The sequence below is a fragment of the Tursiops truncatus genome, chromosome 18 (genome assembly GCF_011762595.2).
Source record: "Tursiops truncatus isolate mTurTru1 chromosome 18, mTurTru1.mat.Y, whole genome shotgun sequence".
Classification (NCBI taxonomy): Eukaryota; Metazoa; Chordata; class Mammalia; order Artiodactyla; family Delphinidae; genus Tursiops; species Tursiops truncatus.
In genome coordinates this window covers 25,270,864-25,298,398 of record NC_047051.1, presented here as the reverse complement: position 1 = coordinate 25,298,398, position 27,535 = coordinate 25,270,864, and the positions used below count along the sequence as shown (strand labels likewise).

At 37.8% G+C, this 27,535-nt stretch overlaps 1 protein-coding gene across 8 annotated transcripts in view; it reads right to left on the bottom strand.

Moving 5' to 3' along the window:
• The window catches only part of ELF1 (E74 like ETS transcription factor 1), a 105,218-nt gene that overhangs the window by 14,378 nt on the left and 63,305 nt on the right, over positions 1-27,535 (bottom strand). For 5 of the 8 annotated variants that reach the window (XM_073795258.1, XM_073795257.1, XM_019936457.3 and 2 more), the window contains 3 exons: positions 17,910-18,090; positions 5,061-5,168; positions 3,366-3,533 (listed from right to left, as the gene is read on the bottom strand). In XM_073795258.1, the coding sequence (XP_073651359.1) occupies positions 3,366-3,533; positions 5,061-5,168; positions 17,910-18,090 (457 nt within the window). The remainder of the gene's footprint in view (positions 1-3,365; positions 3,534-5,060; positions 5,169-17,909; positions 18,091-27,535) is intronic. The other 3 variants (XM_073795261.1, XM_019936460.3, XM_073795262.1) reach the window with 2 other exon arrangements.

Genomic DNA, 27,535 nt, shown 5'->3' with positions numbered 1-27,535 from the left:
AGATTAATTTACAGTTTGTACAATTTTATATAAACAGAACCATACTCTTCTTGTTTTTGGCAGAGGGGGAGGGAGTCTGCCTTCTTTCCCTTAGCATAATTATGTTGAAATTCATCCGTTTTTGTTTTATGTATCAATGGTACATTTCATTTCATTGCCGAGTGGTCTTTCATTGTATGGATATACCACAAATTTGTTTATCCAATCAGCAGGTGATGGACGTTTGGGTCGTTTCCAGTTTGGGGCTACTGCAAATATAGCTGCGAAGAACCTTCATTCACGCATAAGTTTTTCTGTTAAATGTATGGCTTCATGTCTTTTGGGTAAATACTGAGTAGTAGAATGGCTGGGTCACATGTTAAGTATACATTAAGTTCTTTAAGGAATTTTCAAACTGTTTTCCAAAAATATTTCCTCCATGCAGGAAGGTGGGGTAATCATAGGGCTCACCTCATTGGTTTCCTGTTTCCCAGGAATCACTCACTTTTGTTGACAGATGTCCACCACTTTCTTTAGTACCATTGCTTCATATATTTTATCTGTGGTTTTAGCTGTTTCAAACAGGAGGGTAAATCCAGGTTCTGTTTTTGTTGGGTTTTTTTTTCTAGCTTTATTGATATATAATTGACATATTGTGTAAGTTTAAAGGGTACAACATGATGATTTGATATATTTATATATTGCAAAATGATTACCACAGTAGGGTTAGTTAACATACCCATCATTTCACATAATAATCACTTCCTTTCTGAGAACACTTAAGATCTATTCTCTTAGAAATTTCCATAGTCACCATGCTTGTACATGAGTCCCCAGAACTTACTCATCATATAAATGGAAGTTTGTACCCTTTGACTGACATCTCCCCATTTCCTCCACCCCGCAACAAACACCATTCTTCTCTCTGTTTCCATGAGTGCGGCTCTTTCAGACTCCACATAAAATGATAGCATAGGGCTTCCCTCGTGGCACAGTGGTTGAGAGTCCACCTGCCGATGCAGGGGACACGGGTTCGTGCCCCGGTCCAGGAAGATCCCACATGCCGCGGAATGGCGGGGCCCGTGAGCCATGGCCGCTGGGCCTGCGCGTCTGGAGCCTGTGCTCCACAACGGGAAAGGCCACAACAGTGAGAGGCCCGCGTACCGCAAAAAAAAAAAAAAAAAAAAAAAAGATAGCATACAGTGTTTGTCTTTCTGACTTATTTCACTTAGCAGAAAGCCCTCAAGGTCTGTCCATGCTGTCACAAATGGCAGGATTTCCCTCTTTCTCACAGCTGAATTATATTCCATTCTGTGTATTTATATCACATCTTCTTTATCCATTCATCTGTGGATGAAGATTTAGTTGTTTCCAAATCTTGGCTACTGTGAATAATGCCGCAGAGAATATGGGAGTGCAAGTATCTCTTTAACATCCTGTTTTCACTTCCTTTGGATATACACCTAAGAAGTGGGATTGCTGAATCATACGGTATTTCTAGTTTTAACTCTTTGTGGAACCTCCATACCGTTTTCTACAGTGGCTGTACCAATTTAAATTTCTACCAACAGTGCAGAAAGATTCCCTTTTCTCCATATCTTTACCAACACTCTATCTCTTGTCTTTTCTATCACTTTTTCTAGCCATTCTATAGGTGTGAGGTGGTATCTTACTGTGGTTTTGATTACACTGCCCTGATGATTAGTGATACTGAGCATCTTTTCATGTACCTGCTAGCTGTTTGTATGTCTCCTTTAGAAAAACGTCTATTCAGGTCCTCCGCACATTCTTTAATTGGATTTTTTTTCGCTATTGAGTTATACGAATTGTTTATGTATTTTGGATATTAACCCCTCATCCGATATATGATTTACAAATATTTTCTCCCATTCTGTAAGTTGCATTTTCATGTTGTTGATTGTTTCTTTTGCTGTGCAGAGTCTTTTCGTTTATTGTAGTCCCACTTACTAATTTCTGCTTCTGTTGCTTGTGCTTTTGGTGACATATCCAATAAATTGTTGCCAAGTCAGGTTCTGTTACTCCATCTGGACTAGAAGAGGAAGTTTCACCTGGTATTTTTTAATAGTCTCATTCTTTGACAATGCTTTTTATTCCCTTGCATTAATAATTACAATCATATTCATTGAAAGTTTCTATTTGATAATCCTATTATCTGAGGTTCTTAGCAAACTAACCTTAGGGTTTTCTATGTCTGCTGCTTCTCATTCAGGAAGTATCTTTCTTATGCATTCTGTGATACTGAAATGTGAGTTCACCTTCAACAGGGTTTTATTTGAAGAAATACTGTGCAGCCTGGATTAAACATACGACGTGCCAAAGCAATTTTACAAGAGCTTCGCCTGGTGCCCAAAGTTACTGCCAGCCTGGGGCCATTGTTATGTTAATTACTTGGCTGGAAATTCCTAACGTCAGTAACAGTTTAAAATCTAATCATAAACCTAAGTTAAGACAAACCTAGGATTATGAATTCTCAAAGGAAAAATTTTTTCCACCCAGCTAAGAAATACAAGCTTCTTAACATCTGTCTGTGCCAAAGGGTGGACTGTTTTTCCCCTTAGGGTACAGCTAAGGGATCCCAATTATATGCTGAGGTCTCTGTCTAATAGCCCATCTTGCACTGGACCAAGACTTAAGCATCTGCCTCTATGTGGGCAATAAAACCAAGCCCCTTGGACATCCAGACTGACATGTCCTTCTCAGCCCTCAGAGCTGTTGCAGTGTCAGGTCACTCTTATTTTCCTCTGCATTTTTGGCTCTTGGAATTTCCCTTACTTTCATGTGAAGTTAGGTTATGTGGTGGCTGGTGATGCCATCAACCAAGATATTAAACTCAAAATATCAAACAAGCTGGGGTAGAATCAAAAGGCAATGAAGTGGGAAGAGTGTCAGTGTTAGAATGTAAGTATGGTCCTAATTTGTGAAAACTTTAAAATTCCCTCTAACACATTCTAACATTTCCCTCCTCAATTACTTACCTGCTGATTCCCAACTTGTATTCTTCCCACTGGAATCTTATACTGGAATCTATGCTGGTGGTTTTCAAACTATGTTCTGCGGAAGGAAACTGACCTCAGCCCTTACCCCTGAGCTCTTTCTGAGCTTGGATAAAAGAGTTTAGATAAAAGATTGAGGCTTTAGAAAGTTGGAAAATCCCTTTTCTGTGAGGTAGACCAAGTATTTTAAATGTATAAAAAAGTATAAAATAATTCTTTAAATTCATCTAATACGAAGAAATAACTCTGTTTTGTACATTCAATTTTTTCTCACGTAAGTTTTAATTCAGGTAGAAATATCCTTGAATAAAAGTTATATTTAGATTCCACATCAAGAGTTGACTGTTTTCCCTTAACAAATTAACCACCCACCTTTCTTTCTCTTAGGTTGTTCTGGTGATGAGCGTCCTGGTGAGTGTGCATATGTCTCTTGAACGTGCTGAGTTTCCATCACTTCAGGAATCCCATCTAATGTGACGGATACATGGGTGATTGGGGCAACAACAATGTCATCTTCAGATGAACTAAATATATTATTATCTAATGGAAATAAAATCAACTAATTGTAATCAACTTTGTATTATAAATCAAAATAATTTCATAAAATATTTCCTGTTTCTTTGAAGATTAAAATAGAAATAAGATTTTGAAATCTAGTCCCTGCTTTTTATTTCCTCTGCCCTAAGTCAAGTACCCTGAGGCAGTCCAGGCTTGATGGGACTATTCAACGCCTCCCTTACCTGACTTCCTATCCCCAGTCTATCTTGTCTGTCTTCTCCATTCTTCACATTGCCGCTAAAGTTTTTCTTTAAAACCTAAGTCTGGCCTGACCATATTATTCTTCTCTATAAAAACTTTACACCCTGAAGATTAGAAAGAAAAATAAAATTAACATATCTTCCCATAGTTTACAGGGGAAAAAAGATAGGAACAACCCAAACTCCATAGCATGCCATTCTGAGCTTCCACAATCTACAAACCATTATGAAGCTTATACTTCAGCTATACCAAAGCATTTTGAATCTCAAACATTTTATTGTTTTTTTTTACAGGTCTGTGTCTGCCTCTGCCTATGTTGAATGCCCCTTCCTGTCTCCTCCACCCATGAAAAGCTTATTTGTTACTAATCGCCCAGGTCAAAACACTGCCTCCATAAAGCCTGTCTCAGGTGTTTTCAGCTAGAGAAATCTCTCCTTCCAGAACACTCTGCTATCCCTCTCATGGCCTTTATTTTTGGCTTTTACAGTTATTTACATAAACAACTATCTTCAAAAGAAAACTGTCAGCTTGAGGAAAGAAACAAGATCTGTTCATTTCCATAACATGTTATTGCCTGATACATTGCTGTGCATATAGAAAATATTCAATAAACATCTTAAATTGATTTAATAATAATTAAGTTTATGAGTTTGACTACATCCAAAGGAGAACATGGATTTAAAAGCAGATCAATAAATGTGGCAGTGAATTTTATGCCATCAAGTCTAAGAAAACATTGCAATGGATTTTTGCCTATTCACTGATGAATACTGACTAAAGATCAATTTTTATTGATCAATACAGATCAATATTGACTAAAAATCACTACATTATAATAGTTTGGGCCCTAAATACTTCACCAATGAGGTTAAGAAGAAATTCTGCATAATCTGCTATTTGACAACTAAATTACTTTTTTATCTTTAATGTCCTCACTCCCCAAATTAAAAAAAAAAATCTTGTTTAACTGAACACTTTAGCAAAGGTGCCTCAACTAGTACTGTACCTTAAGATGCACTTGGGACCAAAAAAAGATAAAACATGGTCTCTGGTCTCTTGATATTTATCATCTGAGAGAGAGATGGAAGAAGAGCTTTTCAAAGCATATAAACATGGTCCTACTATAGCACAGGGAGCTATATTCAATATCTTATGATAAACCATAATGGAAAAGAATACAAAAAAGAATGTATACATATGTATTACGGAATCACTTTGCTGTACAGCAGAAATTAACACAATATTGTAAATCAACTATACTTCAAAAAAAAAGCATATAAACATGAACAGTCATAACACAACACTCACTGATGCGCTTTTCATCCAGCATAGGGCCAGGAGAATCCATATTGAGGAGTGCTTCAGCTGCCTCGATAGTTTCAATTGTTTCATCCCCATTATGACAGGAAGCTTCAACTACAATACATTTAAAGAGAAAACAGAATTAGCTACAAGACATTTGTTCTTCTAAAAAGCACAGATTCGGGAATTCCCTGGTGGTCCAGTGGCTGGGACTCAGCACTTTCACTGCCAGGGGCCCAGGTTCAATATCTGGCCGGGGACCTAAGATCCCATAAGCCGTGTGGCATGGCCTAAGTAAATAAATAAATACATAAATAAATTAATGAATTAAAAAGCATAGATTCTCATCTCTTGAACCAGGATACATCACTTAGTACTCTGGTTGATAACAATAGTTTGTCTCAACATATAAAATCTATACTGAAAATCACCATTATTTCTCATTTAAAACTTTGCAAGATGCAGGGGTTTTATTAAAAATAACAACAACAACAACCAAAAACCTCTGCAAGACACTGGGAGATAAAAAAGTAAGCAAAATAGAACTCATACTCCAGGAGGAAAACACCAGTCATTCCTGATAATTCTTGTATTTACATGAATAGTAAACTAAGATGTCACTGGGCAGGTCGTGCTGTTTCTGTTGACTCCATACTTTAAAATGACTGGGTTGATAGTTTTAGGTCCCTTTCAGCTCTAAAACTGATTGCAATACTATTAATTCACTCACAGGAATGAATATGAGTCTCTGTTAATTTCTGAATCTTCTTCCATTCTTCTATAATTAGTGAATTGCCATCATCACCAGAAGTTTTAGTCGTAGTCACATGATCTAAACACTCTTTGATAATTATAGTATTCTGGTACCTTTCTTCTCTAATGTGTAATATAGAACACTAATTTCCCTACTGTGAACTGTGCCTAGTGCAAGTTTTTTTTTTATGCTCTTTAAAAATATTAAAATACAAATGAAAATTAATTCAAATACATGCTAGACACTAGACACTTCTCTGCATCCCAGAGAGGTGTCCGAAATAGCTGCACAGCAAATTCCTTGAATGGCTTTTAGCCCCTCAGTTCTAGGATCAGCACCAAGAAACTAAATAGAGCTACCAATGCTCTCTTTGCATGGATAAACTCAAGTTTCCTGAATGTGGTATTTATCATCCATAATCCCTTGTACTTACTTGCTATATTTTCCCCTCAATACTGACAAAATTATACATGTTATTTTTTAAAGTTTGAAAAAATATATATATAAATAAAATCATGATTTTCAGATTCAGGGTTGGACTGATAGTTTATAACTCAATGAATATAAGCCTTTTAATTTTACAAAACATTAGAAAGTAAATATAAACGTAGTACTTAAAGCAAAAGTTCTTTTTCTCAATCAAATGAATGAAAGTGATCATTTATAGACTGTACTTTCCCTATTCCTATTCAATCCAGAGAAGCAACAAAATCATTTTCCTCTTCATTATTAAGATTATAACCAGACTTCCAAGAAATCTGTAGTTCTTTGAAATTTACCTTAACTTTCCATTAGAATATTATAACATTTATTATCCTAAATATTTCCTAAACAATTCACACTCTGTTTTAGACTGAAGATTTCCAAGAATCTACAAAATTCTTCGTTGATTCCAAATCCCCAGCTGGCAAAAATACTGAATGACTATCACTCTTAAGTAACTGTACAAGGAAATGTGGAAGATACAATAGTATAGGACATGACCTTTTTCCTTATCTATTGGTAACAGATACTTAGATACTGTCTAAGAAAATAACAAAGTGATCAGTTTTACAGTATAGAGCAGACTGACTACAGGCACTGTATATCATTATAAGTTAGGAAGACTTCCTGAAGAGATGGGTTTAGGCTGAGTCATTTAAGATAGCTAGGATTTAAATACTTTGAGAGGAAGAGAGAGAAATTAAAGCAAGAATAATAGTAGAAGCAAGGGCATGAGAAGAAGTGTTATGCATTTAAAGAAAATGAGATAATTAGTCTATACCATTAGAAAGCAAAATGTGTAACAGCTAAAGATTATTATAATAACAGCATATTAAGTAATTTGCTTTACAAATTGACTAATGTGGCTGACTGCCTCCCCAAGGGAGGAATCCCACAATAGGAACGGAAGGCATGGTCTGCTGAAGCAGCAGAGACCAGAGACAATTCCTGAATGATGCTTTCAAAGAAGTTCTGGATCTTGGATTATATACTAGTCAGCTCCTCTCAATTAGGAAAAACTCCCAACAAAGCACATTTTCTCTCATAAAATACTGGCTAACACTGGGAGTCCCCACAACCTGCCAAGCCAGAAGAGAACCTCCTTCTTCCAGATATGAAAGATGTATCTGCAGAATTCCAACCTTCTGGGCTCCATTCCCTCAGCTAATATCTTTGAACCCAAATATCTATAGGTCACAGGGAGGACAAGGAACAAGAAGACAGCCAACATAAAAAGAGGCAAGGATTTTAATCTAGCCTGGATTTCTCCAACAGCAATTTAACCCTTATAGAGTCTTCCTCTTTTAAAGGCTTTAAGCTTTTCCTCTTAAGGCCAGTGCTCACGTTTCTGAGTTACTACAAAAAGCACTCTAGAGCACCTGAATATATTTTTGACTAGTTTTTTAATTCTAAAAGTAGGTGTCCTTTTCATTTTCATACCAAGATACACAAAACTTCATTAGGAGATTCACAGTCTTTGTTACGAAACTACTTCCCCTAATTATAATGAAAAATAAATCAATTAAATTTTAATTATATATTCTATCAAAAACAAGTGCTTAACTGACAAAGGATTAATCTCCAAAATTTACAAGCAGCTCATGCAGCTCAATATCAAAAAAACAAACAGGGCTTCCCTGGTGGCGCAGTGGTTGAGAGTCCGCCTGCCGATGCGTGGGACACGAGTTCGTGCCCCCGTCCGGGAAGATCCCACATGCTGCAGAGTGGCTGGGCCCGTGAGCCATGGCCGCTGAGCCTGCGCATCCAGAGCCTGTGCTCCGCAACGGGAGAGGCCTCAACAGTGAGAGGCCCGCGTACTGCAAAATAAAAAACCAAAAACAAAAAAACATCCCAATCCAAAAATGGGCAGAAGACCTAAATAGACATTTCTCCAAAGAAGATATACAGATTGCCAACAAACACATGAAAGAATGCTCAACATCATTAATCATTAGAGAAATGCAAATCAAAACTACAATGCGATATCATCTCACACTGGTCAGAATGGCCATTATCAAAAAAATCTACAAACAGGGCTTCCCTGGTGGTGCAGTGGTTGAGAGTCTGCCTGCCGATGCAGGGGACAGGGGTTCGTGCCCCTGTCCGGGAAGATCCCACACGCCGCGGAGCGGCTGGGCCCGTGAGCCATGGCCGCTGAGCCTGCGCGTCTGGAGCCCGTGCTCCGCAACGGGTGAGGCCACACAGTGACAGGCCCGCTTACCGCAAAAAAAAAAAAAAAAAAAAAAAAATCTACAAACAATAAATGCTGGAGAGGTTGTGGAAAAAACGGAACCCTCTTGCAATGTTGGTGGGAATGTAAATTGATACAGCCACAATGGAGAACAGTATGGAGGTTCCTTAAAAAACTAAAAATAGTACTGCCATACGACCCAGCAATCCCGCAACTGGGCATATACCCCGAGAAAACCATAATTCAAAAAGAGTCATGGCGAACGGATAAAGATGTGGTACATATATTCAATGGAATATTAGCCATAAAAAAGAACAAAATTGGGTCATTTGTAGAGACGTGGATGGATCTGGAGACTGTCATACAGAGTAAAGTAAGTCAGAAAGAGAAAAACAAATATCGTATATTAACGCATATATGTGGAACCTAGAAAAATGGTACAGATGAACCGGTTTGCAGGGCAGATATTGAGACACAGATGTAGAGAACAAACTATGGACACCAAGCGGGGAAAGCAGCCGGGGGGTGGTGGTGGTGGTGTGATGAATTGGGGGATTGGGATTGACATGTGAACACTGATGTGTATAAAATGGATGACTAATAAGAACCTGCTGCATAAAAAAATAAATTTAATTTAATTTAAAAAATTTAAAAAAAAAGAGTCATGTACCACAATGTTCACTGCAGCTCTATTTACAATAGCCAGGACATGGAAGCAACCTAAGTGTCCATCGACAGATGAATGGATAAAGAAGATGCGGCACATATATACAATGGAATATTACTCAGCCATAAAAAGAAACGAACTTGAGTTATCTGTAGTGAGGTGGATGGACCTAGAGTCTGTCATACAGAGTGAAGTAAGTCAGAAAGAGAAAAACAAATACCGTATGCTAACACATATATATGGAATCTAAAAAAAAAAAAAAAAGGTCATGAAGAACCTAGGGGCAAGACGGGAATAAAGACACAGACCTACTAGAGAATGGACTTGAGGACACGGGGAGGAGGAAGGCTAAGCTGGGACAAAGTGAGAGAGTGGTAGTGTATATATAGATATATATACACTACCAAACGTAAAATAGCTAGTGGGAAGCAGTCGCAGAGCACAAGGAGATCAGCTCAGTGCTTTGTGACCACCTAGAAGGGTGGGAGGGAGGGAGACGCAAGAGCGAGATACAGGGATATATGTATATGTGTAACTGATTCACTTTTTTATAAAGCAGAAACTAACACACCATTGTAAAGCAATTATACTCCAAGAAAAACGTTAAAAGAATTTTAAAGAAAGTGCTTACAAGTCCAATTCCTCCGTAATAGTTAAAATCAGAAAAGATAAATACTTCAAAAAGTCTAGCAAAATGATTAAAATAAGGCACTGTAACACTTACTCTTAAAAACTTAAGCCTCCTATTTAAAATCTTGTAGATTTAAGGCATAGTAGAAAAGCATATTGCGGGACTTCCCTGGTGGCGCAGTGGTTGAGAATCTGCCTGCCAATGCAGGACATACGGCTTTGAGCCCTGGTCCAGGAAGAGCCCACATGCCCTGGAGCAACTAAGCCTGTGCGCCACAACTACTGAGCCTGTGTTCTACAGCCCGCGAGCCACAACTACTGAGCCCGCGTACCACAACTACTGAAGCCTACGCGCCTAGAGCCCAAGCTCTGCCACAAGAGAAGCCAACGCAATGAGAAGTCCGCGCATGGCAATGAAGAGTAGCCCCCACTCACAGCAACTAGAGAAAGCCCGCGCACAGCAACGAAGACCCAACAACGAAGACCCAATGCAGCCAAAAATAAATAAATATATAAATTTATTTTAAAAAAAAATAAGAAAAGCATATTGCTCCTCTGTCAAGGCTTTGAAATTCTATGAATCGAAGAAAATATCCTCCTAAAACTAAATTTTTGGAAATATCAGGCAAGTAAGGCACAGGTAGCTCCATAATTAATTACCATCTTCTAAACATTTAACTCTAAATGTTCATTTATATAAGTAAGTTTTATAAATATTTTAAAGTCTACTGGGTCAATAAAAATGATAAAATTAGTATGTATAACTATTCAGTTGCCTATCAATTAAGAAAATACAATGAGAATTTCAAATCACTTCTTTATCAAGCTTTTTATAATGAAAAATTTCAAACATATACAAACATATAGGAAATCATATTTATAATGAACTGAATGTATCAAGGGCCCAGCTTCAATACTTAACAGTCAATCTTCCTTAATCTATACTCCCTGGTCCAACACAGACACGGGATTATTTCAAAGTGAACCCCAGAGAGCCTATCATTCAATCGTAAATATTACAGTATATAGACAATACCATGTTCACATCTTTTAAAAATCACTCTTTAAATCAGATATCCACTTAATATTGAAATTTGTCTCAGATTTTTTTTAATCTGAAAAAATTGGTTTGTTAACCAGATTTCAAACAAAGTTCACGCATTACATTTGGTGGCACGTACCTTCCTTAGTATTTGGCTTTTTTCCATTTTTGTTGTTTATCTTAGGAGAAACAGGATCATCTGTTTGTAGCTTCCCACATTCTAAATTTTGCTGATTATATATCTGTGGTGTCACTTACCATATCCCTCCCCCGGTGTATTTCCTGTAAACTGGTAGTTACATCTAGAAGATTGATTTGATTCGCATTCAATTCTTTGGCAAGAATACTTCAAAGGTGATGCTGTGTGATTCAATGGGCCTTTTGAAGGTAGGTAGGTCTTCCTGCAGTACTTCGAGGATTGAGAAGCAGGTTCAGGTGTTGCCAACCTGATCTATCCAGCATAAAATTCTCCATCAGCCTTTTACCTAATGGCTTTAGAAGTTACTGATGATAGTTACCTAGATGCACTATTTCATTAGGGATTTCAAAATGGTGATAATTCTAATCTTATCATTCCTTTAGCATTTATTAGCTAGAATTCTCTATAAGGAAGAACTTTGTCATAAGCTATCTGGTTACCCTGAGCTATGGTTCATACAATAAAGGCAAATTAAACGCTTGGTTCTTTTTCCGTTATTTACTGATTTTCAGAATAACAAATGGGATCTTTCAAAAGTGACCACTGGGACTTCCCTGGTAGCCCAGTGGTTAAAACTCTATGCTCCCAATGCAGGGGGCCGAGGTTTGACCCCTGCCCTGGTCGGGAAACTAGATCCCGCATGCCCCAACTAAGAGCCCGCATGCCACAACTAAAGATCCCGCATGCTACAACTAAAAGATCCCTCGTACCACAACTAAGACCCGACGCAACCAAATAAATAAATAAGTAAATAAGTATTTAAGAAAAAAAAAGTGACCACTACGTTTAAAATATTTTTATTAGCTTTTGGTTTTATCTTTCTATTTTAAAATTTATTTATTTTATTTATTTTTGGCTGTGTTGGGTCTTTATTGCTGGGCGCAGGCTTTCTCTAGTTGTGGAGAGCAGGGGCTACTCTTTGCTGCGGTGTGCAGGCTTCTCATTGCTGTGGCTTCTCTTGCTGTGGAGCACGGGCTCTAGGCATGTGGGTTTCAGTAGTTGCAGCACGTGGGCTCAGTAGTTGTGGCTCACAGGCTCTAGAGCACAGGCTCAGTAGTTGTGGCACACGGGCTTAGTTGCTCCGCAGCATGTGGGATCTTCCCGGACCAGCGCTCGAACCCGTGTCCCCTGCATTGGCAGGTGGATTCTTAACCACTGCGCCATCAGGAAAGCCCATATCTTTCTATTTTTAAATGTAAGCAAACACATACATATCATTTATATTCTTTCCCCTATCCTAAATAATAGGTAACCATTCGTGCTGTACTGACCCTTGCTTTTTAAACTTCATATACACTAGAAATCATTCCACAACTATCTATAGAAATCATTCCACAACTATCTATAGAAACCATACTACCTTCTGAATTTCAAAAACGTAAGGCAAGTTTAATGTGGTTAACATCAGTAATCTAATTTGTAAAACCTTGTTTATTCCACTTCGCTTCAGTGCTTAGGTCAGGAAATACAAAATAAATTGGTGGCTGCTACATGAAACAGGAATGAAAACCAAAAAAAAAGTACAACTAAGCTTTTAAAAATATAGAGAAAATGTTTGCCCTTCATTAAATGATTACAAAAATTTCTTGTAAGCAACAATAAAACCCACAAGCCTTTTTTTTCCTTCCAATTTTATTGAGGTTATAATTGACATACAGCATTGTGTATGTTTAAGGTGTACAGCATGATCTGATTTACATACATCATGAAATGATTATCACAATAAGTTTAGTGAACACCCATCATCTCATACAAAGTTAAAGAAACACAAAAAAAATTTTCTTGTGATAAGAACTGAGGAATTACTCTTTTAACAACTTTTATATATAACATACAGCAGTGTTAATTATATTTATCATATTGTACATTATATCCCTAGTACTTTTTTATCTTCTAACTGGATGTTTGTACCTTTTGACCACCTTGGTCCAATTCCCATTCCTCCCACCCCTGCCTCTGGTAACCACAAATCTGATCTCATTTTCTATGAGTTTGTTTGTTTGTTTTCGAAGTACACCTGACCTACAACACTGTTAGTTCCTCAACATAGTGATGTGCTATTGCTGTACATATCAAAATGATCACAATATGTCTAGTTAAGACACATCATCATACAAAGATATTATCTAGTTATTTACTGTATTCTCCACACTGTATATAGCAATATACCTATTAAGTTGTTGATCACTTAATTTCAAATGCATTTTAACCCTGCATTTTTATTCCCCAACTCCACGTTTACTATTTCTGACATCATGTTTTACGTCTTTCTGTTTTGTGTATCCCTTAACTACTCATTGTGAATACAGATGGTTTTACGATGTTTGTCTTTTAACCTTCCTACTAGCTTTATACATGGCTGATTTACTACCTTTACTGTATATTTGCCTTTACCAATGAGATTTTTCCTTTCATAATTTTCATATTTCTTGTTGTGACCTTTTTTGGTTAGAGAAATCCCTTTAACATTTCTTGTAAAGCTGGTTTGTTAGTGCTCAACTCTTTTAACTTTTACTTGTCTGTAAAACTTGATCTCTCCATCAAACCTGAATGAAAGCCTTGCTGGGTAGAGTATTCTTGGTTGTAGGTTTTCCCCTTTCACCACTTTAAATATATTGAGCCACTCCCTTCTGGCCTGCAGGGTTTCTGCTAAAAAGTCAGCTCACAGCCTTATGCAAGTTCCTTTGTATGTAACTTGTTGCTTTTCCCTTGCTGCTTTTAAAATTCTCTCTTTAATTTTTGCCACTTTAATTACAATGTGTCTTGATGTGTTCCTCTTTGGGTTGATCCTGTTTGGGACTCTCTGTGCTTCCTGGACATGGATGTCTGTGTCCTTTCCCAGGTCAGGAAAGTTTTCAGCTATTATGTATTCAAACATGTTCTCTGCCCCTTTCTCTCTCTCTTCTCCTCTGGAACCCCTATAATGCAAATACTAGTACGCTTGATGTTGTTGAGAGGTCTCTTAAACTGTCTCATTTCTTTCTATACTTTTTTCCTTTTCCTGTTCAACTTCAGTGATTTCCACGACTCTTGTCTCCCAGCTCACTGATCTGTTCCTCTGTGTCATTTAGTCTACTGTTAATTCCTTCCACTGTATTTTTCATTTCGGTTACTGTACTCTTCATCCGTTTGGCTCTTCTTTACATTTTCTAACTCTTTGTTAAAAACTTCTAACTTCTTGCTCTGTGCACCCATTCTTCTCCATAGTTCCTTGAACGTGTTTACGATCATCATCTTGAACTCTTTACAGGGAAGGCTGCCTATCTCCACTTCACTTAGTTCTTCTGGGGTTTTATCTTGTTCCTTCATTTGGAAGATATTCCTCTGTCGCTTCATTTTATCTAACTTGCTCTTTTTATTTCTATGTATTTGGTAGGTTGGTTACATTTCCCGACCTTGGAGAAGTGGCCTTCTGTAGGTGCCATCCTATGCATCCCAGCAGTGGTCTCCCCTCTGGTCACCAGAGCTATGTGTTCTGGGGTGCTCCCCAGTGGACTGCGTGGGTCCTTCTCTTGTGATAGGCTAACTATTGTGGATGGTCTGGTAGGTGTGGCTGGCCTGTGCTCCAGTTGTTTGCCAGGTCCTGCCTTGCGTGGAGGCTGCCAGGGACCCCAGGTGGTCCCAGAGCTAGTGTTGGCTGACAAGTGGGCACAGCCAGGTTCTAGAGTGGGTAGTTGTGGGGCTCGGGATCCCAAGATCTAGTGTCAGCCTGCTGGTGGGCAGGGCCAGTTCCTTATACGGCTGGCCGTGGGGTCAAGGGTGTCCAAAAGCTGCTGTTGGCCCACCTGTGAGTGGGGCTGGATCCCAGATAGCTGGCTGAGGGGTCCAAAGGGGTCCACCTCCTTTAATAATTTCAATTTTAGACTCAAGACTGGTAATGGAAGGATCTCCACATAGATAAAGCTCATAGTCAAATGCTTTTCATAAATTTTTTATAGCACAGCCTTATTTCAAAGGAAATGTTATATAAAACCCCAACATATAAACAGATAAAAGTAGTATTTTATCATTATACATTTTAAAGGTTAAAATTTATATCAAACTTGATATGAGATAAATAAATGATAAAAATGAAAGTGTTTGGGTGGTGGCGCAGTGGTTGAGAGTCCACCTGTCGATGCAGGGGACACGGGTTCGTGCCCCAGTCCGGGAGGATCCCATATGCCGCGGAGTGGCTGGGCCCGTGAGCCATGGCCACTGGGCCTGCACGTCCGGAGCCTGTGCTCCGCAACGGGAGAGGCCACAACAGTGAGAGGCCCGCGTACCAAACAAACAAACAAAAAGTGTTCTGATGAACATGAAAATTTGAAATCAGGGGTTATCAATGACAGCTGCCATCTAATATAATCCTCAAGTCCATAAAAATAGTTTGACCTTTTTATTGAAAATTTCAAAACAGAATCAAAATTATGGGACATAGTATAATGAATTCTCACATATCCATTCTCAGCATCAATCATTATCAGAACATAGTCGATCTTTCATCCAACTCCACTTACTGCTCAAGGTCCCCTCACACACACCCTGACCCCCAGGATTACTCTGAAGGAATCCATGACACTGTATTTTATCTCTAAGTATTTGAGCATATGTATCTAAAAGATGAAGAATCTAACACAATGCTATTATCATGCCTAAAAATGTTAACAATATTCCTTATCATCTGAAGTGCTACCTAGGTCTCATAATTAGTTTATAAACTGTACTATCCCCATCATCATCTTCCCTGTAGCTTCTCAAAAGCGCAGTACTCTCCCCTCTCCCACTCTGGACTAAGGAGGTCTATAAGATCCTTTCATTTCTTATGACATGACTCGAACAAGTGCAGAAGAGTTAAACAAAGGCTTGGGTTGGAAGTTAAGAAAGGCAAGAGAGAAGAAACATGCAAATAGCAAATCTGATTTTCAAGATGTGGCTTATTTTCTGGATCCATTCCATACCAGTTCTGTTTTCCAGGAAGGAAGGAGCTTGTCTGCATCTCGTCATCAGCTATCTTCAAGTCTAAGCCCAAGAGAGTGAACAACTGGAAGGAAGAAATAATTCCTTCCCCTAAAGATCCAAGATCTGCTTTCCTAGTCTCCACGTCTTCTTTGAGGGCCAGTATCTTCCTTAGTGACTAAAACCAGGAATAAACACCCCTTCAGGGGAGACCCTGGTTCCCAATCCACAAAGAGTGTAGCCTTACGCTAAGGCATCAAGAAAGTAGGTCAGAACACACTGTGGAGAAAACCCCATTAGCTACACAACACATACATGCATAGTGGTGGTCATTCTGTTATACAAAACACGAAGTACACAGTCAGTGATGAGTTGAAACCTCTAATATGATTAATCCAACTGTCTTATTGATAAGCGAGAAACAAATATAGATTTATCAAAAACTTTCACTGGGTTGCTCTGAACAAAAATGTGAATATATGAGAACATGCTTTGTAAAAAATAAGAGGACAGTACAAAAACTAAGTGTTGTTCATCAACGTTATCAATGACTCAGTCACTGGGTGCATGACATAAGCAAGTCATTTAACTTCTCTAATTTCAGTTTTCTTTTTCTGCTGTGAGAATTAAATCTGTACTTTTTAAAAAATCTACTATGTTAATATGATACAATGATAAGAAGACAATGCCATTTGGGAGGTATTTTTGCCCAAAATGGATTATCTCATTCCAATCATGAGAAAATATAACAGAAATAAAACTGAGGAGCATTGTACAGTGTCTGACCAGTACTCCTCAAAAGCATCAAGGTTATGAGAGACAAGGAAAGACAGAGGAACTGTCATAGACTGAAAGTGACTAGGAACAATTACCAACTAATTGCAATGTGAGATTCAAGATAGGATCCTGGAATAGAAAAAGGATGTTAGTGTGAAATGCGTGGAATAAAGTCCAGGTTTAGTTGATAATACTGTGACTAATGTTAATTTCTGGTTTTTAATTTCAGAATAAATATTCAGAGCTTCCCTGGTGGCGCAGTGGTTAAGAATCTGCCTGCCAATGCAGGGGACACGGGTTCGAGCCCTGGTCTGGGAAGATCCCACATGAGGTGTAGCAACTAAGCCCGTATGCCACAACTACTGAGGCTGCGTGCCACAACTACTGAAGCCTGCGCACCTAGAGCCTGTGCTCTGCAACAAGAGAAGCCCATGCACCACAACGAAGAGTAGCCCGTACTCGCGAGAAAGCCTGCATGCAGCAACAAAGACCCAATGCAGCCATAAATAAATAAATAAATAAAACTTAAAAAAAAAAAAAAAGAATATTCAAATAATCTTTGCTTCTAAGTAATTAACTTTCTCAAACACCTCCAACATCTCTGGCCAAGATATATGAATGTAAATGTATAAAATTACAAATGCATGCACCAGTTTCTAAAACTGATGGAACAAAGCACCACCTCAACACTTATATTCAGTGTGAAATATCCTACTAGTTCTGACTGAACAAATCTTTAAACCTCGGCACCTTATCCTACATTTGGGTCACGGCCTCCTATTTTGCTTCCTGCAGCAGCAGTAACAAAAGAATATTCCTATCTTTTGCCCTGCAAACAACCTTTCACTGTTATCAGGAGTACAGAGCTAGGCACACAAACAGTGCTCAGTGAAAACTTGGTGAACCGAGCTGGTTTGGTTCCTCTTACACACCTTCTATTTCATCACGTTCATCTGTCTATTTAGGAAAGAAGGAGGAGGAGATAAGTGAGCACCATGAAGCACAGGCAGATGAGAAAGAAAACGTCATTTCCTTCTTCCCACAGGGCTCTAGCTTCCGCCGGTAACGGAGTTACTCAAAACCGAGTCAAGAACTTTTTATATCCCCCAAATCACAGGGCTAACCCACTGACTAAAACTATGCTGAAGGAAGGTGCTGTCAGAGGCACACACACCTGTAAGGGTGATGTCGTCGTCATCCTCATCGATGATTTCCTCTTCGGCGACATCCAAGGAGCTCTCAGTGATCATGTCATTGGGCTCCTCCACACAGGCTAGACCCGCATAGCTATTGAGAATATCAGCACCAGGAACGTGTTCCACAATGACGGCAGGAAAAATAGCTGGATCGCCAAGCTGGGAGGGGTGAAGGAAAAAAAGGATTAACAAAGTTTTGCTTTTGTTAAATACAACCCAAATTATTTTACACAATTCAGTTTTCACATCATCAGCTACTTGTATATTGACAAGCTTTCTATGATACAGAGAATATATACCTACTAAGACCAAATAAAACTTTCATTACCAATTTTGGGTCTTAACAGCCAAGTTTTCATTGGGAAGTCCCATAAAAGTATGTTTTTAAAGCTCACTAAATTAAAAAAACTAGTATCATTAATGCATAAGAAGTGTCATACAAATGAAATGTACAACTAAAATCTCAGCAAAAGTTTCTTTGACAGAAAAAAATCTATGAGCTTAATAAATATTACACTGTCACTTGGCACACAGGCCGTGTTTAACAACTAACTGCTTTTGGTTCAAATGGGAAAATTAACTTTCACTTTCTATCTGGTTATAAGATCAGGGAAGTCGAGAACTGGAAGAACTCTAGTCTAGCCATCTCATTTTACAGATGAGGAAACTGAGGCAGAGAGGATTTTTAACAGCCTACTCAAAAATCAGTTAATTAGTCATGAAAAAATTCAATGTTAAAAGTGAAAGCCAAATAAAAATGTTTTGAATGTACCTAAGTATACATGAGTCATAATACTATATAATAAGGGCTATCTATAAAAGAATTACTTTTTAAATATAATAAAAATGCTGACATTTATTAACTTGTTTTATATTGCTCTACTCGTCATATGGTAAGGGTTCTGTTCATTTGTTACACTTTCATAGTAACATTTCTCTGCAAATCATCATCCCCTAAACCACTAATATACACTAAACCGTCTATTGATGAAAAAAACGATTAAGATGTCATTACGTTTCTCTTTTACTTTAAAAATTGAAAAACTTCAGACTTTAAAAAGTTGTAGAAGTAGTACCAAGAATTCTCCTACAACCTTCATCCACATTCCCCAAATGTTAACACTTAATCATGTCTATCATCCTCTTTCTATATTATCATTTCTATATCTATAGTTTTTCTGACTTATTTGAAAGTGGTAGACATACTGCTCCTTTAACCCTAAACACTTAAGTATACATTTTCTAAATATATGACCATTATCTTATACAAAGATAGCACAATTATCAAAACCAGGGAAGTAACACTGATACAGTACTATTATTTAATCTATAGACCTTATTCAAATTTCTCCATCTCATTAATGTCTTTTTTTCAAAAAATGGGAAAAAAAATTGAGATCAGGATCCTAAGTTTCATTTAGTAAATATCATGTTTCTTCATGACAACTCCTTTAATCTAGAACAATTTCTTCTCCTTTAATCTGGAGCAGTTCTTCAGTTTTTCTTTGTCTTTCATGATCTTGACACTTTGGAAGAATACAGGCCATTTGTTTCATAAAATGTCCCCCAATTTGGGTTTTTGTGGTATTAACTCATCATTAGATTCAGTCTGCATTTTTGGCTAGAATAAAAAAAAGTAATCTTGTGTCCTTTCAAATACATCTTATCAGGAGGTCAAAAAATACCTTTTTGTCCCATTACTAGTGATATTAACTTTGATCATTCAGTTAGGGTGGGGTCTACCAGGCTTCTCTACCATAAAGTTACTATTTTTCCTTTCATAATTAATAAGTATCTTATGGGAAGATAGCTCATGTAAATATCCTGTTTCTTAAAATATATACATATTGAAAATATTTATGATTTCATTATAACTAAGCAGCCTCAATCTTTTAAAATTAATGTTTGTAGCAGTGCATAGAAGTTAAATATTACTTCTTATATAAGAATTTAATTACCTAAATTAAATATATGGTATCATAGGTACTAAACAGATACTATCTGTGCCTTCAAGAATGTTATGTTCTGAAATTTATAGGTAACATTAATACTAAAACATATTTGGATTGCTTTATTTTAAAATGTTTCTTCCTATTTCAGAAAAGAGGAAAGTTAGTCAGAAGGAACTGGCTCTCCAAATCATAAGTTTTAAAACAGAAAGAGGCTCAAACATTACAATGTAAAACACACACAGGGAGGCACTAGAGAGAGTATCATATAGAGTAGCCCAAGTATAGTCATTGCCTTGCCCTTCTCTTTTTTGAGAGTGAATGCTGCACATGCAACCCAACTTAGCATGAGCACATGCTTGTTGACAGCACTTCTCCTCTTCTCTCCTAAGAGTTAAACTTAAGCTCCTCGACTTCTGACAAGGCTGAGCCCAGAGTTGAGTTAATTCTCATGATTTCATTTTAAGCCGCAACAACTCCATGTACCAGGTAAGGACAGGGCTTATCATTTCTATCCACTGGCAGATAAAGAATTAGGTTAAAAAATTTACCCAAGATCACCACTAAGTCAGAGACAGAGGCAGGTCGATGCAATTCACAGAAGCCCTCAAATGAAAGCGAAGTATTTCTCCCTACCCACATCTATTTGGCTCCTTAAGTTTGGGTAGTGAGGGTTTAGAGTGTGGCTATTACGAGGGATATCTCCAAAATTTTTTCTGAACCTATAAAGTTCCCAAGTTTCAAAGGACTACAGATACGTGTTACTACTTTCTGCCTTGTCCTATTCTCTTACTCTGTAACTGGATTGGAGCTGATGACTCTAGTCTCCAGAGGTACAGGTGTTAGAACACCCTGTCATATACCACTATAATCAATGCTACATCTACTTCAGTGCCCCTCTCCAGAAGCAACCACTCTTGCCAATTTCTTTGCTCCCTAACAGAGGCAGTCTGTGGATAATCAAGCATATTCTAATTTGCGTTAAACAATCATTTTTAATTTCAGTTCAAATTTTAAAATAATTTTAAAACTGTTTAAGACAAATTTCAAACACACAAAAAGTAGAGAGAAAAAATTAGTTTCCACGGAAGTAAAAGGTTACTTAAGAATGAAAAGGGACATATGGTTGTGTGATTTAGAGAGTGGCAACCTGTAGTAAAGAAGAAAGACTGTGAACCAGGAGACCCAAGGCCTTCTCCAATCCTACTATCATGATCTTATCTTCCTCACTTTAAATGAAAGAAGAGCACCAGTTGATCCCAAGGGCACTTCCGGCTTTTAAGATGTATTTTAAAGGTATGGATTTGAAAACTGCCTGTTGATAACATTACAGTAGAAGAGATTACTCATTCTTATGGACTAAACTGGGGGAGGGAGTCGCATGCACAAGTGGTCACAAACCTTCTGGCTTTGCTACTGCTGTTAGCTAATATTATTAGCACCAGGCGTTTTGCTCATTGCTTCACATGGATTACCACCTTATTTCATCATCACAAAATCCAATTAAGGAGACACATAAGATTATCTGTTTTATACATGGGAAAATGAAGTCTCAAGGAGAAAGGAAATAATTTACTGTAAGTGGAAGACTTTTTTTTAGTATTTATTTATTATTTATTTGGTTGCGTTGGGTCTTAGTTGCAGCAGGCAGGCTCCTTAGTTGTGGCATGTGGGCTCCTCAGTTGCAGCTTGCTGGCTCCTTAGTTGTGGCATGTGAACTCTTAGTTGCAGCATGCGTGTGGGATCTAGTTCCTGGACCAGGGATCGAACTGAGGCCCCCTGCATTGGGAGCTCGGAGTCCTAACCACTGCACCACCAGGGAAGTCTCCGGAAGACTGTTAAATTGACTCCAGAGTCCATGTTCTTTACCTATTCCCTACTATAACCAGCCTTAAACATGGTGCCATTTTGTTTTGGGATTGGTTTTTGTTTTTGTTTTTTTGGCATATTTACTTAGCTCTGTTTAGAAAAACAGAATAGGCAAGGAGCTGTGTTTGCAGTATGACTTTCAATATTATCCTTTTTCAGGGCTTCTCCGATCCAAATCTATTATAAACTGTCTTGAAGGCACAGCCAGTCCCTCTTGGTCCCCAGGGACTTCCCAGGATCACTCCCAATTTAGCCATACTGTCTTCTCCTTCTAGATACTTGCTCCTCTCACGAAAAACATAGGCCACTCTTTTCTAGTCCACTGAGATATATATTCAAAGTTGTTCATCTCTAATTTCTCCAGGGTGCTATTAATTCACATACAATAAACAGACCAACTCTGAATCTTAGGTAACAAGCCTGAATCTGTATATACAAAATAGATCTAGGAAACCCCTCTCAGGTGACTGGAAAGAATCTCTGCCTCTATTACCATGAACAGAAGGAAAACACACGCTCCAGAAACTCCAGCTGCCGATCTGGGCTCATGGTAAACTCCTGCCTTATAAACTGATTGACTAAACTGACTGACTAGTAACTGAATCATCAGGAACCTAAAAACTTCATAACCACACATTCTAACGTTCCATATAAAGAAATGGACCCTAGCCTCTTAAATGAAAAAATTGCCAAATTCCAAATGCTGAATTTTCCTAGATTTAAAATTTTTTTAATAAATAAAATATTGGGACTTGTATTAGTTTGCTAGAGCTGCTGTAACAAAGCACCATAGGCTAGGTGGCTAAAACAACAGACACGTATTGTCTGTCAATTCTAGAGGCTACATGTCTGAAATCAAGGTGTCAGCAGGGTTGGTTCCTTCTGAGGGCTTTGAGGGAAGGATCTGCTCCAGGCCTCTCTCCCTGGCTTGTAAATGGCCCTCATCATGTTCACATGGTGTTCTCCCTGTATATGTGTGTGTCCAAGTTTTCTCTTCTTATAAAGACACTAACCATACTGGATTAGCGGCCTACCCTATTCCAGTATAACCTCATGTTAACTAATTACATCCACAATGACCCTATTTCCAAACAAGGTCACACTCTGAGATATCAGGGATTAGGACTGCAACATATGTATTTGGGGGGGTGGAGGGCAATTCAGCCCATAACAGGACTCCATTTTATTTAGCTTAAATCTCTCATATGACAACCAGCTCCCTTTACCCTATGGCAGCTTATGGCAGTAAAGATAGATATATATATATATTCTTGTTACTACTCATAAATTAAGGTTAGACATTATTCTTCAAGTTTCTTTGCTTCTTTGCTGAAGACCATCAAACTTTATCCACCTAGTTTTTCTATATCATTTTGACGAGACTCCTTCCCAAGATTTATTTAAAAAGGGAGTTTCAGGAAGGTCAGAGCTAGTCATTAGGCCACATTTCTAATAGTTAGCAATAAGACCTGTTACCTCCTTTTAAGAAATGAGGGAATCAACACTTCATTGATGCCCGAACAAAAATATTACATTTCATTTGGTTGGCTACTCAAAAAAATTTTTTTCTCCAAATCTTCTAAATCAGCTCTAAACCCTCTCCTCATTTAAATAATTAGATTAAATAAGCATCGCCTCTTCAGTACCTTTTATTTGAACCAGGGAATCTCAGTAAACTACCAGTGGTTATCAACCCTGACTATATACTGGGAAACATCTAAAAATATCAGTACCTGACCCTATACGGGATCAAACAAATCAGAATATCTAAGGATGTAACCAGAGCATGTTATTGAAGCTCCTCAGGTGATTCCAATGAGTATGTAGGGGTCAGAACCACTGCTCTAAAGAATTACAAGATTCTAAACTGCATTCCCTAAATTGAGTCAACTCTGATTGTTTATGCCAATGTCTGAGATACTAGTAATCCAAAGAGACAAACAGTTGTATTATTATGTTACGAGATCTTCTGCTATTTGGCACTTGCAGATTATTTTCCCATTTGCTTTTGGAATAGAACTAAAATAAATCACAAATGATGGGTGAGAAGAGAGAGGGAACGCTTTTTAGAATTAAAATCTGTTAAAGATCAGAGTTATTAAAGCCTCTACTTCCACAGCAAATTAAACTGTAGTGAAAAACTGACTTTTGACTGTTTTGTAACTTTAGTGAAGGTGTTAACAGGTCTGGACAGAAAAATACGTATACTGGTTTCCCTTTTTATTAATTTCAGGTAAATTTATGACATGTGATGAAAGCAAAATTAACAATTTTTTTTAGCAGCAGTAATAAAAATCAAACCAAGTGTTAGCAGGAAAGAGAAACAATTCCCCAAATTTCAACACTGTCCACTATGTAGTTGCCATTTGTGGCTGATGATATATGTGGAAACACCATCAAGTTAAAAGAGGAGGAAAGTGACCAATCTGTAAGCAGTACAATATGTTACTACCCTGAGTAGGCTTGCTTGTTTCCTCAGTATACCATGATCCAAAGCCCTAGGCAGATACTTAAGAAACTATGGATCATTATGCCAACTCTATTAAGTAAGTTTATTCAACAAGTTTTCAGATATAAAAAAGCAAAAGAACTTTCAAATAACTTGTTTGCCAAGCTTCTCCAATAGCAGAGCTCAATCTGGTCCGCGCTGTTGTGAAACGTCCTGCCGATCGCCTACGAAACTGCTTAAAATGAAGTATCTATCAAATGTTTTCCTAAACAAAAAGCTGGTTAAAAACAGTCTTTAAAAATTTCCCCAATGGAGGGACTTCCTTGGTGGTCCAGTGGTTAAGACTCCGTGCTTCCACTGCAGGGGGCCGGGTTCGATTCCGGGTCTCCTGGTTGGGTAACTAAAATCCCGCATGCCCTGCAGCAGGCACGGCTAAAAGGAAAAAGAAAAGAAAAATTCCCCAATGGAGATAATCCTCTTTAAAGATAAGATGCTAAATGAGCACCTTTCCAGTAGTTTATACCATCTCTCTGCCTCCGGTCAAGGCGATACCAGGAGTGGGGTATGGGAGATACCTTCAGTATCTCCCATTCCAAAAAACATGCAAACTAACTAAGCACAGCGCACTTGTAAAAACTTATCTTGTGTCCTCTCTTCCGATCAGAATGCTGTCCCGAAGCCTCATCCTATGAAGACACTGCTTTGAAATGACTTCCTCCACCTTTGATGTAAAAAACAAAAACCCCACCCCTTACTCTATCAGGACACAATCTGACAATATTTACCATGCAGCAAATGCACCAGAAATACACATGGTGAAAACAGGATATAACAGTAACTACTCAGGCCCTAGAGTCAGAATGACCCTATTTAAGGCCAGACTGCACACCATGCCCTGGGTGCTTGAACTCAGGCAAATGATTCAGTCTCTCTAGGATTTAGTTTTTGTGTCCATCTAAAATACGAATAATAGTATCTTCTAGAGTTGTTGTAAAAATTCAATAACATGTAAATACATCACTTATACTGCATGGCATATAGCAAGCACTCAATGAATTTTTTGATGATCAAAATCCTTCAATATTTGACTTAGATAAAAATAAACACTCTTAAAACTTGACTTACTATATATACATATATACAAACACACAAATCAAATCATCACATTGTACACACCTTAAACAATGTTATATGTAATAAAGCTGGGGGGGCAGGACTTGGCTTACTACAATCGTACATTGACAGGCATGTTTTTTTGTTTTGTGTTGTTTTTCAATTTGGCTTCACCACTTGGCATGTGGGATCTTACTTCCCTGACCAGGGATCAAACCCACGCCCTCCGTGTTGGAAGCACGGAGTTTTAACCACTGGACCGCAAGGGAAGTCCCTTTTGTTTTGTTTTTAGTAAGAAGAGTCCTTTTAGAAAACTGCTGCATGAAACATAAACCATCTACTCCCAGTAACAACCATTTAGCTCCAACTAAAAGCAAAAGCTGGATACATATGTGTTCACTTTGTGAAAATTTATCAAACTGTACACTTATGATTTGTGCATCTTTGTGTTTATGCTATACTTCAACAAAAAGCTTAAAAAGCAGAGGTCCATATTATGGGAGAAAAAGAACCTGAAAATACCTTCAACTCACTGTACTCTAGTGCTCTCAGCTCTGAGCACTATTCTCAGGCAGAAGTGAAAGCAGAGCAGTTAGGGAGAGGAGACTGGGACCAGATCAAACACTAGGATGGTCTTCCTTCATCCCCTCCTACGAACCATAATAATATTAAAGAAAATCTCTAGACACAGCACATCTATGTGGATATACACGCACAAAATTAGGGTGACTGGTGAACGAAATGAGTCAAAATTAAAATCCTTCATACAAGTTCCCGTGGTACATTTTTTAAAAATTATTTTGGGGAATAGATTTACATATGAACATATTTATATTCCAAGAGTGTAAAACATTACTGTCCCCCTTTCTATATAGTTCCCCATCCCCAATAGCTACCACTGTTACCAATTTCCAAAGTGCATTTTAAATGATTTCAGGAATTAATGTATTACATAAAACAAGCCAGGATTGTAGAGCTGGTCTCTGGGACTCAGCACTAAGTTCTTGTGAAGGATTCTTCACAGCCAGATTCCTGGCATACTTTGAAAATCTGTCATTAAAACAGCTTCATTATCTGCAAATGAGAATACTTCTGTTGACTGACTCAAGTTCTCTTTATAGGAGCTTATCCCTTCTAGTCTTATTTTAAAAGAAAATGAAAAGCAGTTTTAGCAATCAGGCAGAAAAGTCTTAAGGAGCTGCAGTGCACATTACCCAACACACTGGTCTAACTTATAAACAGTTTTCCTGACTGAAAGTGTAGTACATGAATCTAATTTAAAAATTTTTAAATATGTAAATGTATTAGGGAGAAAATAAAAATCCTATTGTATTTATCACAATTTTAATCCCTATAAAAGGCTATTTACTTAATATTCTTCCAGATTCTCTCTTTCATTCAAAGTTCCTTTTATCTCTTATATCTCTCCTAGCATAATGGTTAAGATTTTGGACTTTCTCAAGTCAAAGACTCAACTCCAATGCAGGCGCTGCCACTTTACAGTTGTGTTTCTGGGCAATACTCATTCCTTCATTCAAACCTCTCGAGATTCCTCTTTACAAAGACTTCCCTTATTCATAAAATGGGGAAAACAGTTGCCATACTGTACCAGGGTTTATTGTGAGGATCGACAGAATGCACATCACCTACAGGACTTGGTAAAGCTAAGAGACAATAAATATTACCTCATGTAGTTAAACAAAATATCCATCTTGAAATTAGCCTATTGTTCATGTGTGTATGCATATACTGTGCCAGTTTTTGGCATCAGTGTTATATTGGCTCTGTAAAAATGAATTAGGGAACTTCTCTCTCTGAACTGAAACTGTTTAAATGATTCACTAAAGTTTAAGATAACTCACCCACAGAAGTCTTTGGGCCTACCAGTCTTATGCTTATGGAGATTGTTCCCTGGCAATTTCCCCAGGTTTTGTTGTTGTTGTTACTAGTACATTTTCATTTTAAACAAAACACCAAACATTGATGACTAACATTCCGAAAACTTAAAAATACTTCAATGCACTAGCTAAAGCAGTATATAAAATCCCTACACAGTTCTGCATCATCTCTTAATAGAAATATAAACAAATCAAGTTCTGTCAAAAAAATTAATGAGGAAATAAACAGATAATAAGACAAACCATCTACTAACTGATATTCTAAAAGAATGTTATTAAAATAGGACGGGACTTCCCTGGTGGCGCAGCGGTTAAGAACCTGCTTG